The sequence below is a fragment of the Brienomyrus brachyistius genome, chromosome 14 (genome assembly GCF_023856365.1).
Source record: "Brienomyrus brachyistius isolate T26 chromosome 14, BBRACH_0.4, whole genome shotgun sequence".
Lineage (NCBI taxonomy): Eukaryota > Metazoa > Chordata > Actinopteri > Osteoglossiformes > Mormyridae > Brienomyrus > Brienomyrus brachyistius.
In genome coordinates, this window is record NC_064546.1 from 20,134,293 (window position 1) to 20,149,972 (window position 15,680).

General features: G+C 41.4%; 1 protein-coding gene across 2 annotated transcripts in view; it reads left to right on the plus strand.

The window, feature by feature from the left end:
- The first annotated feature begins 3,495 nt into the window (after positions 1 to 3,495).
- Positions 3,496 to 15,680, plus strand: part of sntg2 (syntrophin, gamma 2) — a 41,382-nt gene continuing 29,197 nt past the window's right edge. For both annotated transcript variants that reach the window (XM_048973941.1, XM_048973942.1), the window contains exon 1: positions 3,496 to 3,957. In XM_048973941.1, the coding sequence (XP_048829898.1) occupies positions 3,889 to 3,957 (69 nt within the window). In that variant the 5' untranslated portion in view covers positions 3,496 to 3,888. The remainder of the gene's footprint in view (positions 3,958 to 15,680) is intronic.

The following is a 15,680-nucleotide window of genomic DNA, read 5'->3' on the forward strand; positions in this document are numbered from 1 at the left end:
ATTGAAGAACTAAGTTCTGTAATATTAGTTTCTCTAAAATGTCCTAGAAATAAATACTTGGATGAAATGAATCTGTAGAAGGTTTCTAAAAATATGAGGTGAAAAAAAAATTAAATTTGAGTGACAATGACATCACTGGCAGTATTTCAGTTTTTGACATAGCAGTTATATAAAGATACATGCTTTATTACATACTGCACAACACTGACAATATGTAACAAGGCAGCAATAATTTTTTCTATATATAATGGCTATATATTTGCCATTACAGGACTGTAAAATTTGTGCTCACGAAAAGTATAAATGAGAGAGCAGTGCAGTTTTCCTTTGAATGCTTGCTGTTCTGCAGTTTTTTTTTTATCGTACCACCAAGAGTGTAGCCTAATGATCTCTTCTGGCTGACGAGTCCCGCAGCAGCACTCCAGTAAGACCGCTGCCCCCCCCATAACATAGGCATGCTCCTGGGGGGCCGTCTGGACTTTCAGAGTACTGCTTCCTCCACACAGTGTCTGGCAGCTGGCTGCAAGCCGGTTTTCCTGCTTCCAGCTACCGACCCAGTATCACTGTATCTTCCAGTTTTGTTGACAAATAGCTGGCCCACACTGTCCACCGTGAGCACACAGATCCATTCCCCATATTTTCAAAAATCTTTGGAGGGGGGGGGGGTGGGGGGTCAAATGTTTGAGTGAGATTTTTATAACGAGGTTTGTGCTCATTTGTAATCTTATACAAGCGTAAAGATGGGTCATAGTGTCACCGGGACAAAGGCTGTGAGCCTCATAAATATATCACACAATAAGATAATAGAAAATTATCGTTACCAAACAATATTCAATCGCATATTATCCATCCAGGATCACAGGGACCCTGTAGGCTATCCCAAGCAGAACAGGGCATAAGGCAAACTCAGTATGGGCAATTTACAGAGGCCAGGTTGCCTGACTGCATGCCTTTAGACTGTGGGAGGAACCTGGAGTACCCAGTGGAAACGCACCAATAAGAAAACAATGAAAACTCTACAGAAACTCAGCTTGGGGCAGAATTTGAAGCTCAGTCTTGTTGGTGTGAGGCTATCCAGTGTGTCCACCATACCAGAGCCTTCAGAAAACATAATTCATAATTCTTAAGAAAATGTCATTTGTATATAGCGGAAAGTGTGCTTTTTTTGTAGGCTAGCACGGTGCTATCTTTATGCAAACCTTCGTAGCAGTTTCACTGTAACAGAAGGCAAACGTATGTAGGCTTGAGGCAATGAAGGAAACTGTTCAGGGTGAGCCACATGAAGGTCAAATAACTAACTCCCTCCTAGCTGGGCTTTATTTTTTCATACTTGGTTGCTGAGCTGTGATCGCAGGTTAACGTCCCAAACACCCACTAGACTTGGCCCTGCATTAAATGCTCGGAATGCTTAAGGGATTAAAAAGCGTGTCGCTTAAACAGAACGTGTGAAACCCAGAATCCCATCCAGACCTTGTTATTTTAAACAAACTAATAATTGAGATCTCCTGAGCGTGCTGCTACGTTTGATCAGACCCGATTGCCGATCTCTCACATGGGGCTCTAAAAAAAAAAGCTTTAAATTAATGGAAACATGGAATCTGGTAATGCACTGCTCATTTTTATATGAAAACTAATTTTGCTTTAAATTGGCTAGTTTCTATCTTGATGCAGTAAGCCCTGGGGTACTGAGAGCTCAGAACTATGGTCTGTGGCCCGAGAACGTGCACATCGCAGTCTCGAAGTATCCATGTGTCCATATGCTACTATGCAAGCAAGTGGTCTCCATCTACTCTTGGTATCCCATCCTTTAATTTATAGCCCGCTCAGCTCCCGGTCGGTGGTGAATTTGCCCCCTTCTTTGTCAGGTAACCGCTTTGTTATGCCTCGTTCCTGCGAACTCGTCAGGCCTCCAGCTGTCCCTGCAGGCCGCCCGATGTGCGGGAAGCCCCCATCCCAGCAGATGCCTATGTAAATGAAGGCTCGTTAGAGAGTCCATTTAAGCGATGTCCACCATAGCTATCCGCTATCCTCCGCGACTTCGGCTCCAGCCGGGATGACAAGTGGCTCAGTGTTCCCTGCCAGATGTGACGTTGGTCGCACGCCCGGTCTCACCCTCACCAGTATCCTCCACAAAGCACAACAAGAGGAACCTGTATCGGCGATTTCTTTTTCGCAATTTGTTGTTCCTTCACATAATTTCAGAATCAATCCTCCTGGCAGCAGTAATTCGAGGGAATCAACTCAAAAGCTGTCCCAAGCAACCTTGGCTGCTTAATTCTGCGTGATAGCCCCGAGTTTAAATTTATTCGTAGCTACAAGAGGTTGTGCACCCACTACAGGCACGGGCAAATTTTCATTATGCAAAATCCTTATCGGCATGACTTCTACGACTTCAGTACAATTTAACAATTTCGCAGAGCCTCCACATGCGATCCTTGTAGCTAATGCTACCGGTAAACTGTCTGGGTGCCTTTTACTTAGCACATTAGATACTTCACACATAGTGTGCAAAATGAAATACATGATCGTATAGTCAGGGAAAAAAACGTGCTGGTGGATTTCAGTCCAGCATTAATAAAGATAAATTGTCGTACAAGCAATATGTACAGCTCATGTATGATTTAATCTCTAATCGTATTAATGATGGCGATACAAGATATTTAATAAAAAAACGATTGCATTAGAGAAGTTCCTCTTTGTTATATACAGTAACAGCTTTTTGCATATATTTGATGCTCTGGTATGTTTATTTTTAATAATATGATTTTAATATTTAAATTAAAATGATGAAATATGAAGTATATCTATGAAATATTTACTGAAATTGCATAATATATTATGGAGGCAGTAGACCCTCCATAACCCTGAGAGGGATTAGCAGTTAGAATGGGTAGATGATATGCTATTGAATATTGTTTGGTAACAATGATCTTCTATGATCTTAGTCTGTGGTATCAATCTCATAACCTTTGTTCTGCATGGTGACACCACAATCCACATATTTTCTCACTTGGTTTTCCATGAAGGGTCATTTGCAAAACATTACAGTTTTAGCATAAACTTACCTCATTATAAAAACCTCACTCCAGCCAATAAAGCCAATGGTAGCCTGCTATTACATAATCACCCTAATTGTGTAACATCATGTTTCAGTGTCATGAAATTGTGTCCCATCCAGAGTCAACAAGTATTTGTTATTAAATTGTATTGCTCTTGGGTGTTGCTTTGATAAAAAAAAATGAAAAGAACAAAAAAAACCTCTGTATATGTTGGTCAACCCATGATATAGTGTTCTGATACTATGGTTATGACCATTAAAATATCATACTTCTGATACTATGGTTATGACCAATAAAATGTCATAAACCTTCGTCATATCTCTTAAAAAAAAGAAACTGTTACGGCCAAGGGGACATTTGAATGTGATGTCGCCAGTGGGGGAAAAGGAAGCCAACGGAAGAGCCAGCAGGTGGAGGAGAAACATGCTGTACAGATTGAACTGAGCGTCTCGGCGCTCGCATCGGCACTGCGCAGTGCAGCTGGTAACGGCATCGCGGAGCGTACTCCGCTCTGAAGCCCCGAGGAGGGAAGACTTCGCCAGGGAGAGTCTCTCTTCTGCCTACGGGGAATAAAACAAACAAAATATATAAAGGTGGAAGAAAGAGCCCCTCCCGTCACAAAGTGGTGGTGGAGAGCGGGACTCAGCTGCCTTCGATCGCTCTCCGTCAGCGAGCGGAGCAGCATGCTTCAGATCTTTCTGCCTGCCTTCCGCGGCGCTCAAGACGGGATCATTTGTAGGCAGAACCTGGCTTTTTCTGGGGTTTTTTTCCGGGATGAATGAGTGACAAATCCCCCTTCCGAGTTCACCAGTAAGGGCTTGCATGGGAGATGAACGTGGCCGGGAATCAGCCAGCTGAAGTCATTGAGCGACCAGTCAGCCTCCCGGTGCCAACTTGGGCAAGTAGAAGCCTTATTTCACTTTTGCTACAGCTGCGAAGGAGGGAGAGACTGAAAGGAGAATTTTTTTTGGGGGGGGGGGTTGTAAAAGGTGAAGTGGAATTTATTAAAAATAAGAAAATGCATTCTGAAAGTGCAGCTGAGGTTTACCCAGAAAAGTAGATAATGGTATAATTGATGTATAATTTGGATCTACATAGTAGGGGATTTACAGTAGTAGTAGCAGTAATACTACTGTACTAATACAGTTCTAATATTATACCCTGACTACTACTACTACTACTACTACTAATAATTATTCTTAAATTTGTTTTTTTTCAGTTCAAAATTAAACATATCTGCATATTCCCAGTATTAATCTTGGCCTTTGTAGGATATTTATATTTCTATAATATACATACATATATTTCAGTGCTTTTTTGTAGTGCAATAGTTGCCACAAGATACACATGCTATATTGACAGGTTACAGTTTCCGTAGGGTGTTAATTTAGACTTCACACATGGAATATATGTGTATAGTGACAATAAAAGGCATTTATTCATTCACAGGTTAGGGATCCAGTTTTTATGTAGCAAGAGAATTATTGAATAGAAATATAGTCAACAGTGGAATCTCCTTGTGACCTTGCAGAAGGCACTGGGATCTTTGGCCACAGGGAAGTTGCACATATTGAATATGTAAAAGGTGCGGAGAAGCTTTCCTCCATACGCGATTTAGACATGCTCTTAATGCAAATCTCTCCAAACAGGGATTGAAACTTTCCAGCTTGGGATTGATTCTCTGGGCGAAATATGCATCGATTTCCAGTGAAAAGTTGAGCACAATGAATGTGCAACATCTTTGGAAAAGGTCTCTTAATGCGAGCGCATTGTTCTATAAAGGAGAACACCTACAACTTTGCAGCTACGCTTCATTCTGTGCAAGGTGCTTTGTTCTGAAAGAGCTACTCCTTTGTAGTGCTCATCTTGCTTGTGCTACAGCCGTATGATACATCATTGATTTCACCAAGCCGTATGATACATCATTAATACGACTGCAAATGCAGTTGAACCACACATCTCTCACAATTCCAACACACACAGCCTCAAAATTCTGAAATAATGCTCATCTCATGAGCATATTTTTTCAATTTATCATCAAATTCTTCGTCTTTACATTGGTGTGGCGTCGTCTTTCATTGAGTAAATATTTAATAGTGTTAACTCCTCTTACTGTCATACTTGGCAGGGTTACACGTTCTTATAAAAAGGAAGAATGCACTGAACAGCTACACGATTCGGGGCTGCACTCTATCCGGGGATTTTAGCCTTTCGTGAAAATACCAAGATGCAGATTAGAATATTTTTCAAGTAAATTTAGTAAAGTTATCCAAGTGACAAGGTATAAATGCCCAAGCTTCTCCTCATAGATCGCACATGTGGAGGATGGAGATGGAAAGAGATGGAAAGCAGAGGAAATAACGCAGTGCTTAGTAATTTACGGACTTCAGTAAGCAAAACATAATCAGGAAAATTATGCTCAGTCACAGGAAAAATTAAACCCTTTCTGCTTATATTGTTTTCTGGATATATTGTCACTGCATAGAACAAAATACAGATCAGCCCATAAGATATAAGACTGCAAACTAAAATGTAAGATGCTCAGTCCATTTTAATCATTCTTTTAATTACCTCTGAGCTCACAGATGTGTGGATGTTTGGTTTGTTTTCTCTGTAACACATCCACATCAACGACGACCTGTGACGTACCGGAAGACGCAAAATCAGTAGCTTTTGTAATATATAATTTGGAATAAGATATTAGGGTACAGGGACAGTTAGTGGTATTTCATTTCAGGTATTTGTACTTTGATGACTACATTCGCAAAACAGACATTTTAATTTACTGAAGCTGCTTTGTTAGTATATTGGATTTTAGCTTAATTTCTGCAAACCAGAAACCATTTTTCGGAGTATCTCTTCAGAAAGTGGTCAATGTGCAACTTAATGTCCTGCTAATTACAGGTAGCTTCATATATAATAATGAGCTAGCAGCATATGAACTACATATGGATAAAGATTAGAGATTAATCATATATATGGGACATATCAAATCCATCTTTGCTTTCTAGTGTAGTGACCTGAAAAGATGCGCAAGCATTAACCTGGGTGATTAATAGTGTCGCCCAACTAACATGTATAAAAAATGAGTTTATTTGGTAAGTCTGCAGTAGTTTCAGTTGACGCTGACTAGCTAGGCAGCTGGAAAGGATGGACAGAAGAGAATTCTGAAACATAGTCTGGATAAATTTGCACTGTAAGGTATATAAAATATGCTCTGCTCTTTGGGCTGTTTTGTTTCAGAGAGCTCTGCTCCCTACCAGCGGTGCTCCTTAACTCTAGAGGGCCGTTATTAGTCTCTTGAGTGAGGCCGGATGCCTTTAACGCCTGTCACGACGCTAAGCCCCTGTCAGTTTTGCCGCTGTCTAGCTGCATTCCTTTCACATCAATCACTTGGTCCTTCGGCTCCGTGCGCTATATGTTAAATCATTCATTTAAATTACCTTATCTCCAGAGCCGTGTGGACGAATGTGAGCGGCATGCATATAGTGGGAAATGCGGCTTAACAAAGTTGATTAAGGCACATATTTCGGTGGACAATGGATGCTAAATGTCTGTGGATACTATTGCGTGTTGTATGCAAAAATTATAAACGTCGTGTAGTGAATGATTTATGCAACAAATTACGCTTGACTCATCCTATGAGAATCCAGGATTCACGCATTTCTTCAGGGATGAGAAGTGGGCATAAAACACACCCCCACTACCAACATGACTGTGCAAGTTTTCTTCTGTTCTCATCCCCTAAAGGGATTTTATCCCTTAAAATTATCGCCTTTGACGAATTCGACGAGGACACCCAAGGTTTCATCATCAAAGCACTGTTATTTATTTTTTTCCTGTAGATTTTTCTGTAACAACTGTAATGAAATCATCTTGATCTAATTTTTAGTCAATTTGGGCTGGGTGTTTGACTGATTAAATGTCGGATTTTATTATTTGTTTTACTGTTGGATTCCTTCACATTATTGTAGGGGAAACGGGTGCTCTTTTCTAAGCATTCATTTGGGGAGGTTTAACTGGTTTTATAGGATTTGCCAGTTAGAGGGCCCTTATAGTAGAAAGGTTAATTCATTAAAGTTTTCTCAAGCACAGCCGTTTCGTTATAGCAAGTGACTCCACTAGGTGTTGCTGAATATGCAGTGCATCATGTGCATTTCGGTCTTTGGTAGTAATGTGATATTATCTAGGAAAGTCAAAAAGATAACAATGCTGCGTTCATCTAATGTAGCCTACAGCTATAGCTTAAAAATGTCGTTCCGCATTTAGTCGCTAAACTCTGCCATTTAGAATGAATGAACCTTGGCATCTAGAAGAGACCATTTTCACATGCTACATGCTCTAAGTTAGAAGAACAGCCATTTAGGGGGAACGATCACACACACTCATTTCCACAAAATGGAATAAAACGAAAATGGAAATCACACTTAGCTTTGATGAATACAGCAACAAAATAGATTCATAATTGAGTAAAGGCGTGCCTGACCTTTGCATTTTCTTGACAGGGATTGTCTTTGTCTGAATTTTATTTTTTCTCAAATCGTTTATGCTAAATGTCTCGCTTCCATCTGTTTTTGCAGTCTGACAGTGTTTTCCCAGCAATTTACAGCTTAATTGTTTTTCTTCTGTTACAAATGGCAAGTCAGTCATTGGCTGTTCTGGATATTTGAGATATTTTGGATCTACTAGACCATTGTAATCCACAGTATTGCTTAAGCCTGCTCAGATTCAACTGATGTGAACTGGACCTTCACGCAAACCGAAGTGCTCAAAAAACATGCAACTATTGCATGTCATCGCCTTCCAAGGTTAATCATTTGCCAGTATCTGGAGATATTCAGAGAGATCGGATCTGTCATTGTGAGGCTTCATTGACTCTTATTCAGCCACATCAATACTACTTACGTACTGTAATTTGTTTCTTTTTGTACACTTCAGCTCATCTGGTTGAGTCTATCAAATACAATAACGTGTCAAATCTGTCTTTGACTGTGAACTGTGACTCCAGACATCATTTGAAGGGACAGCACAGGCTCATCAAGCATACGTGAGGTTTCAGTCTTAAAAGACTGCCGCTGCTTGATTCACAGATGAGACAGTGCCTCTTGGGTCAATCGATTCATTACCTCAGGCTTGAATGAAGAGCAAGTACTTAAATCTCTGCCTAAGCTTTCTGGAAATCCTGGGTTCTTTGCAGTACCTGCAAACGATGTAGACACTAATAATTACTGTGAGAGCAAAACGTTCATCTATCCATAACTGCTTGTCCTATGCAGGTTCGCGGAGATCCAGAGCCTTTGCCTAAAGCTCCTGGCCCAGAACAACCCAGGAGAGGGGCTGGGGTGGGGGTGGGGGTGGGGGTGGGGGTGGGGGTGGGGGGGTCAGCAAACCACAGACAAAACCCCACGATGACACTGGGAGAACATGCTAACTCCACACAACCAGACCCTGGGCAGGGACTTGAAATCTGGACTCCATACATGTGGGGGAACAGTGTCAACTACTTCACTACCACTCTACCCCCAAGAGCAAAGCAAATAAAATATTCCATAGACCGGGCAGCTCACCTCAGATATCTGAATATATTTTTAAATCAGAATTTCTGCACATTATTTTGATCATTCTCTCCATATTTTACTTGATAAACCATCTTTTATTATTGTTTATTTGACATAGGGGTGGGGGGGCTATATCCGGCACCACAGGGTAGGGAGCACCATGAATGGGATGCCAGTGCATTGTAGGGCACAGACACACTCTCAGAGGAAACCAGCACAGACACAAGAAGGTCACAAAATAACTCGAGGGTAGAAGGCTACATTCTGAACCACCCAGTTCCAGATGTGTGTGCTTCTGTCTTTACCAAACAGATTTCACTGGAGCTGCGATGACCATTTTGGCTTATGGCCATTAGCAGTAATGATGCTAAAATGCTAAGGCTGGCCACTGACAGTGTTATGCTTCCTGTTGCCCTGCAGAGTTACGCTCTAATAGCTCTCAATTCTGCTTCGGCATTCCCTGCTGTTACCACTGTTGGCACAGTACCCAGTTGCTCCCCGTTCAAACTTTTTCATTCACGTAGTAAATAAACATATAAATAAGAGGTCCAGCTAAATAGACTCTCCCTATTCGAACTGAGGCACCAAGAGGGTTCGGACTAATACAGGCGCTTATCATAGCTTTTCTTCTGCAGTGTTACGGGTCATTTTTTATTCATGGGTATTTTAGTTACGTGAGGAGTACTGGACATGGAATAAAGCACAATGCAGAGTTTGAAATGTTGATGTTTGGCTAGAGCACTCAGGAGCAATATGACTAATTACATTTTTCAAACTAAATGTTTTCTGAACTTTTATATATGTGTTTACAGGTGTGTGACAAAAACCTGTTATTTTTACTTTGTTGGGACATTTTTTTTGGTCCCCACAAGGGGAAGCTCCATCCATCCATTTTCCAAACCGCTTATCCTACTGGGTCGCGGGGGGTCTGGAGCCTATCCCGGAAGCAATGGGCACGAGGCAGGGAACAACCCAGGATGGGGGGCCAGCCCATCGCAGGGCACACTCACATACCATGCACTCACACATGCACTCCTACGGGCAATTTAGCAAGTCCAATTAGGCTCAGCATGTTTTTGGACTGTGGGGGGAAACCGGAGTACCTGGGGGAAACCCCACGACGACATGGGGAGAACATGCAAACTCCGCACACATGTAACCCAGGCAGAGACTCGAACCCAGGTCCCAGAGGTGTGAGGCAACAGTGCTAACCACTGCACCACCATGCCGCCCCTTGGGGAAGCTCAATTTTATAATATAAATCTACGACTACAATCAAAAAACTAAAAATGTACAACAATCTTATATTATCATGGTTAAGGTTAGGGCTGGGTAGGGGTTACGGTTGTTATTGTTGGGATGTGTGTGTGTGTGTGTGTGTGTGTGTGTGTGTGTGTGTGTGTGTGCGTGTGTGTGTGTGTGTGTGCCCCGTGAGAGACTGGCATTCATTCTCTGTGCTCTCTGAGAGAAGCCCCAGGCTAACCTCAACACTGGAGAAGAAGTTATGGAAGATGGATGGATAAAACATAGATATTTTGAATTAAAGTTTAAATGAGGGGTCAGCATGCCTCAGTGGGGTGCACTGCTTCCTCACACCTCTAGTACTGGGAGCTGGAATCCCACCCCCAGTCTGTACCTGTGAAGTTTTCCCCAAACGAGCTTGATGGGCCGAATGGCCTCCTCTCGTTTGTAAATGTCTTATGTTATTATTCCTTCCATGTTCTGCCGCTGTCTTCCTGCAGTCCAAAAACATACAGTGATGTTAACTGGTGTCTCTAAATTGCCTGGGTGTAGACCCTGAGATGGACGGGCATCTAGGGTGTGCCCCCGTGTGTCCTGGGATAGGCAGCGGAACCTCCCGTGACAGGGACCAGGATAAGTGGTTAGAAGACGGATACTTATTTATTGTGAAGCTGCATGAGTGGATGCATGCAGATGAGGCACATTTATATGCAGGACATTACCTACAAAGCACAATTCACGGGGGGAAAAAAAACTAAACAAAGTACAGGGCTGGCAGAAGCCAATTTTAAGATTATTGACAATGTACAGCTCTGACATTCTGTACTGGACCTGCTGAAATGATCTGGGTACATCTCTCAGTGTTTATTACTGGAAGGCAGGATTCACTCGCCTTGCTCTGAGGTATACTCTTAAATTCAGACATGAAGCCTCAGCATCATGGGTGTGAGAGTATACGTGCTGTGTGTAAATGTTACCCTGAGCTTAAGGGCAACAGCTTCTATAACCTCTGGCTAAAGCAAAAAAAAAATCATCTCCAGAAAGAATCCCTTTAGCAACACCGCCCCAAACTCCTGATGTGCTTAGTATTTCAGTTCAGATTCAATTAAACATAAACTTGCAAGGGAAGAGCCATAATTCTGGATCTCGGGCAGCAAACGACCACCAGGTATGTACAACAATACAGACAAAATCGATACCCCTAAAGGTTTAATATGTATAACACACTTCCTGTAGCTAGACAGAAGTTCTAAAATTACATATAACTACCAAAATGAGAAGTAGCAGTGTTAACACTGAATTTATTTGAGACCAGCAAACGTCTGAAAGGACGCAATCAATAACATATGTTAATATAAAACTATTATGGAATAAATGTATAGAAATTACTAAACCGTCCATTTTTTTTAACTCTTTCATCTAGCAATCAGACAATAAATTAATACATGCTACTTTGCCCAGTGGGTATGGTGGCTATGAATTGTATATGAATATGAAAAATATGCAGGTTTTCTCTTAGATATGCCATGCCGAGCTAAGGTATGATCCTGGTTTTGTGCTTGAGGCTGTAAAGAAAAGCATCATATTGTCTTTGAAACTACCCGTTGTTCGATTCATTGGCGATGATAAAACGTTTGCCCACATACTTCCCGCGCTTGAAAAATCCGCCCAAAGGATTATTATAACTTCATTTTATCGAGCGTATATATTTTAAACTTGTCCGGTTCCCCGGTTCGAAAGTGCTCGCAGGCTGCCCTGTTTCAGTTACAAACTTAATTACACCCGACAGAGTGGGACTGTCAGAGGACTTGGAGCTGTGGCCATTGATCAGCTTTAATGTAAAAACGAGCTAGTCTTCCTGGGCTTTCCTTTATCTGCTCACAAGACCCCCCCCCCCCCCCCCCTCCCCACCAAGCCATTTAACATCGCTTTGCATGGACCTGAGCTTATAATGCAATCCCGACCCGGTAAATGATTATTCAATTATTCCAGAAATCAGACAGATGATATTGTATTAATCCTGTCCTGATGTGTTTACTTTCCCAATAAAGCTACTCAGCTCTGCTTCATTACCTCTTACCTCCAGGCCCTCTTCCATTTCCATTCAGATGCGAGGCAGGTAGGAATTTTAATGTCAGGTCCTGCATTTTAATCTGGACTAATCCACTGCAGTTTGCCTTTTTCAGGAGCATCATAACTTATCTTTCGTGGCTGTGGATGCAGAGTTCTTTTCCTGCTGCTGTCGATATCTGCAATCGTGATTATTCCGTATTCATTATCATTCACTGAATTAATTAATAGTATCGAATTAATGTTGATGCTAAATTGATGCTGTTCCAGATGTCTGCAGATGATTGACTCGACTGGCAATTATATATGGATAATTAAGTTTGTCTCATGACCAGTTATGTATGTATGAGGTGTCCACCATACATTTATTTTTTAAAAGAAGCTTCTATCCGTCTTGGTGATTCAGAGACTGGCATGCAAAGAATTCTGGGAAATGGATGGGCATGGATTCCTCACCATGCTTTCTCATGACAGACATAAGCACCTTCCCGAACTAAATGAAGTTTAGTGACTATTGTGTACCACATTAAGGCAGGAAGGGTGCTAAAATGAAGTTTGGTGACTATTGTGTACCACATTAAGGCAGGAAGGGTGCTAAAATGAAGTTTGGTGACTATTGTGTACCACATTAAGGCAGGAAGGGTGCTAAAATGAAGTTTGGTGACTATTGTGTACCACATTAAGGCAGGAAGGGTGCTAAAATGAAGTTTTGTGACTATTGTGTACCACATTAAGGCAGGAAGGGTGCTAAAATGAAGTTTGGTGATTATTGTGTACCACATTAAGGCAGGAAGGGTGCTAAAATGAAGTTTAATGACTATTGTGTACCACATTAAGGCAGGAAGGGTGCTAAAATGAAGTTTGCGTTTACTGGCACTGGACTGCAGCTGACCTGAAAATCCCAGGATATCACGCGTCATCCAGGAAGCGAGACGAAGTTGTGAATGTGAATGAAAATTTAAGCAGTGACCGGAACGTAAACTTTGAACCTCTGATGTCATTCCTCTTATCCGTAACTATTTAAGTATTAATGGTGTCTAGTATTAATGTTCTAAGTGTTAAATGAAAATAAAAAAAGAATCATATTCAGGATCAGTATATCTCCTCCAGGGTTAAATACCTGATAAAATCATTATCAGATATCGTACGACCTGGACATACAAGAAATGGAAAAGCTTACAGGCAATTCTTGTAATGTTCGAATGCTGCATGCGGTGTGTGTGTGTGCAAAGTTTGCATGCTCTGGCTATGTTGCGCAGGTTCTTCTGCAGTCCAAAGGTATGCGGTTAGGGTATCTGGTGTCTATAAATTGCTTATAATGTATGGAAGCGTATGTATGTGCGTTTGTGTGTGTGTCTGTCTGTGTGTGTCTGTGTGTGTCTGTCTCTGTGTGAGTGTATATGCTCTACAATGGAATGGCATCTCATTCAGGCTATAACCCACCCTTGGGCCCTTGGGGGCCACTAGAGGTTTTGAACCCCATGAAATCATATAATTTTGAGCCCCCCCCCACCTCTGATCAATCCAATTATGTTCCAGATTTTTTTGGGCCACCGTCACTTAGGGGCAGAAGGAATCGTCTGAACTTGCCCACCCTTTACAGCCCCCCTACTTGTGCCTCGTACTGCATGGGAAGGGTGGACAGTTTTCTGTGGTATTTGAATATCTGTAGCACTGCTCTCTTCACTCCTGACATTTCATATGTTCTAAACCCACAAAAAAAGAGGAAGGAAAAGGAAGCAGCTACAAACCTTCATGGTTTCCCAAAGTTACCAATGCATGAATGACCTTCCACCCCATCTCAGTCTCCAGCATTATTATATTCATATGAGAGATCATATGCTGGGTGGGATCCTTCCAGAATGTTGCAGTCAGACATGCGACAAACACACCCTGCATTTCCTACCTGTTTCCTGTGTCTTTCGGAATTCTCTATTTTTTCTGTCCGTCTGTTTGCAGGGGAGTGCAATTTCCGAGCCCCTTGACAAAATGTCAGCTTGCCCACCCCCCCCCCCCCACCTTCAGTTTAATGAATTACAAGTCCCACATAGTGTTATTATAGTTTAGATTTTTATTTTTTAATTTAGCTTTAATTTTTTATATGACTTTCAATTTTCATTTGAAATCCAGTTTAGTGTTTTCAGTGTGATTATATTATTATTTTTTTTGTTTTTATTTTAAATGTATGTTCTGTTTGAATTTTGCTTCTAGTTTAGGTTTTAGTAATTTTATTCCTAGGTTTACAGTGAAAGTTGTAGAGTATTATATGTGCCTAGTCTTTAGAGAATCCAACATGAATATGCAGTGAACATTTTGTACTAATGTCCTGAAAATGGGCGAGACATGTTCCAGGTATTAATAATGCTAATTAAAGATAAACGAATAATCACCGTAGCTAAGTAGTAATAAAAAATGGTAATGGGAAGTAGTTGATAGTTAGTTTTTGAAGCAGTATTTATAGTTTTCATTTAGTTGTAAATTTTGGTAGTGGGGTGGGTGGGGGTTATCTGCAGATTTTCAACGGGAATTTTGTTGAGTGCTGGCCACCTTATTCTGGATAGGTACCCCCCCCCCCCAAATGCCTCTGGCTGTATGATTAATAATAATTAAGTTTGGAAGGGTAATTAAAATAAAAATTGTTATGAGCTATGTGCTTCTTGTCCATATTCCCATGCAGTTTTATTTGTGCATTAATAAATCAAGGGTCATTTAAACTGTTTTATTCTTTTTTTTTTTTGTTCTTTGGGCTTATTTTACAGACATGATGAGCATCAAAATTAGTCATTAGCAGGTTTTTTTTCAATTGCTAAATTGAAATACATGTATTGACTTTCATAACCGGACTCCAAAGATGAAGCAGCACGGATTTGGCCCTCGATCCTCAAAGCCAGGCTTTCTTCCTGCTGCTCCCTGAGACAAATGAACAGCACGCTGCGGGACTTGGGACAGATGCCTGGCGGGGCGGCTTTAAGCTGAGGTGCCAAGGAAGGGATGGAAAACAGGAAACAGGACCCAGGAAACAGGAAGTGGGGCCGAATCACATAAACAGGATATTTACAACAAACTTAAAAACACGGTGCCTGTTCCCCAGCCCTGCAGGGGCCTGTATCACAAAGCCAATTTTCTTTCTTAGTCAGATAACTTGTCAGATTTAAAGTACCACAATTTAAATGGACTTTATATTTGTTCACTTACATTTAGCCCAGACTACCTTAAATCCGACAAGTTATCCGGCTAAGTTAGGAATCCTGCTTCATGATACAGGCCCCAGCTCTGGCTACTTATGACTAGGAACCCCAGAAACAGGACGCCAGCTAAACAGGATGAAGAAACTCAAGATGAGATGCTAGCCATCCAGAACCACGGGCATGGAACATAAATACCAGCACCCTGAAGCATGAATCCAGTGACGGTGCTGGCAATTCTGACCGAAACCCAGGAGAAACAGATACAAATCCCATAAACTGGGGTTCAGAGCCCACAAACTGGAATCTGTACCAAATAACGCTCTAAGCCCTACCCTCCAAGAGCAGAGATGTTGACTGAGCAGCAAGCGTTGCTCAGTGCCGTGTTAAATTAAATTCAGAGCTAACTACCAATCACACAATCACACAGACGGGACTCAATTACCTGATTACAAGGGTGTGACAGTTTTTACATAATGGTGTGGTGATAATAATAATTGTAATAATAACGACAGGATGCTTTGCTAATGTGATCTGGAGTCTTAAGCACATATACTGTGTACTCT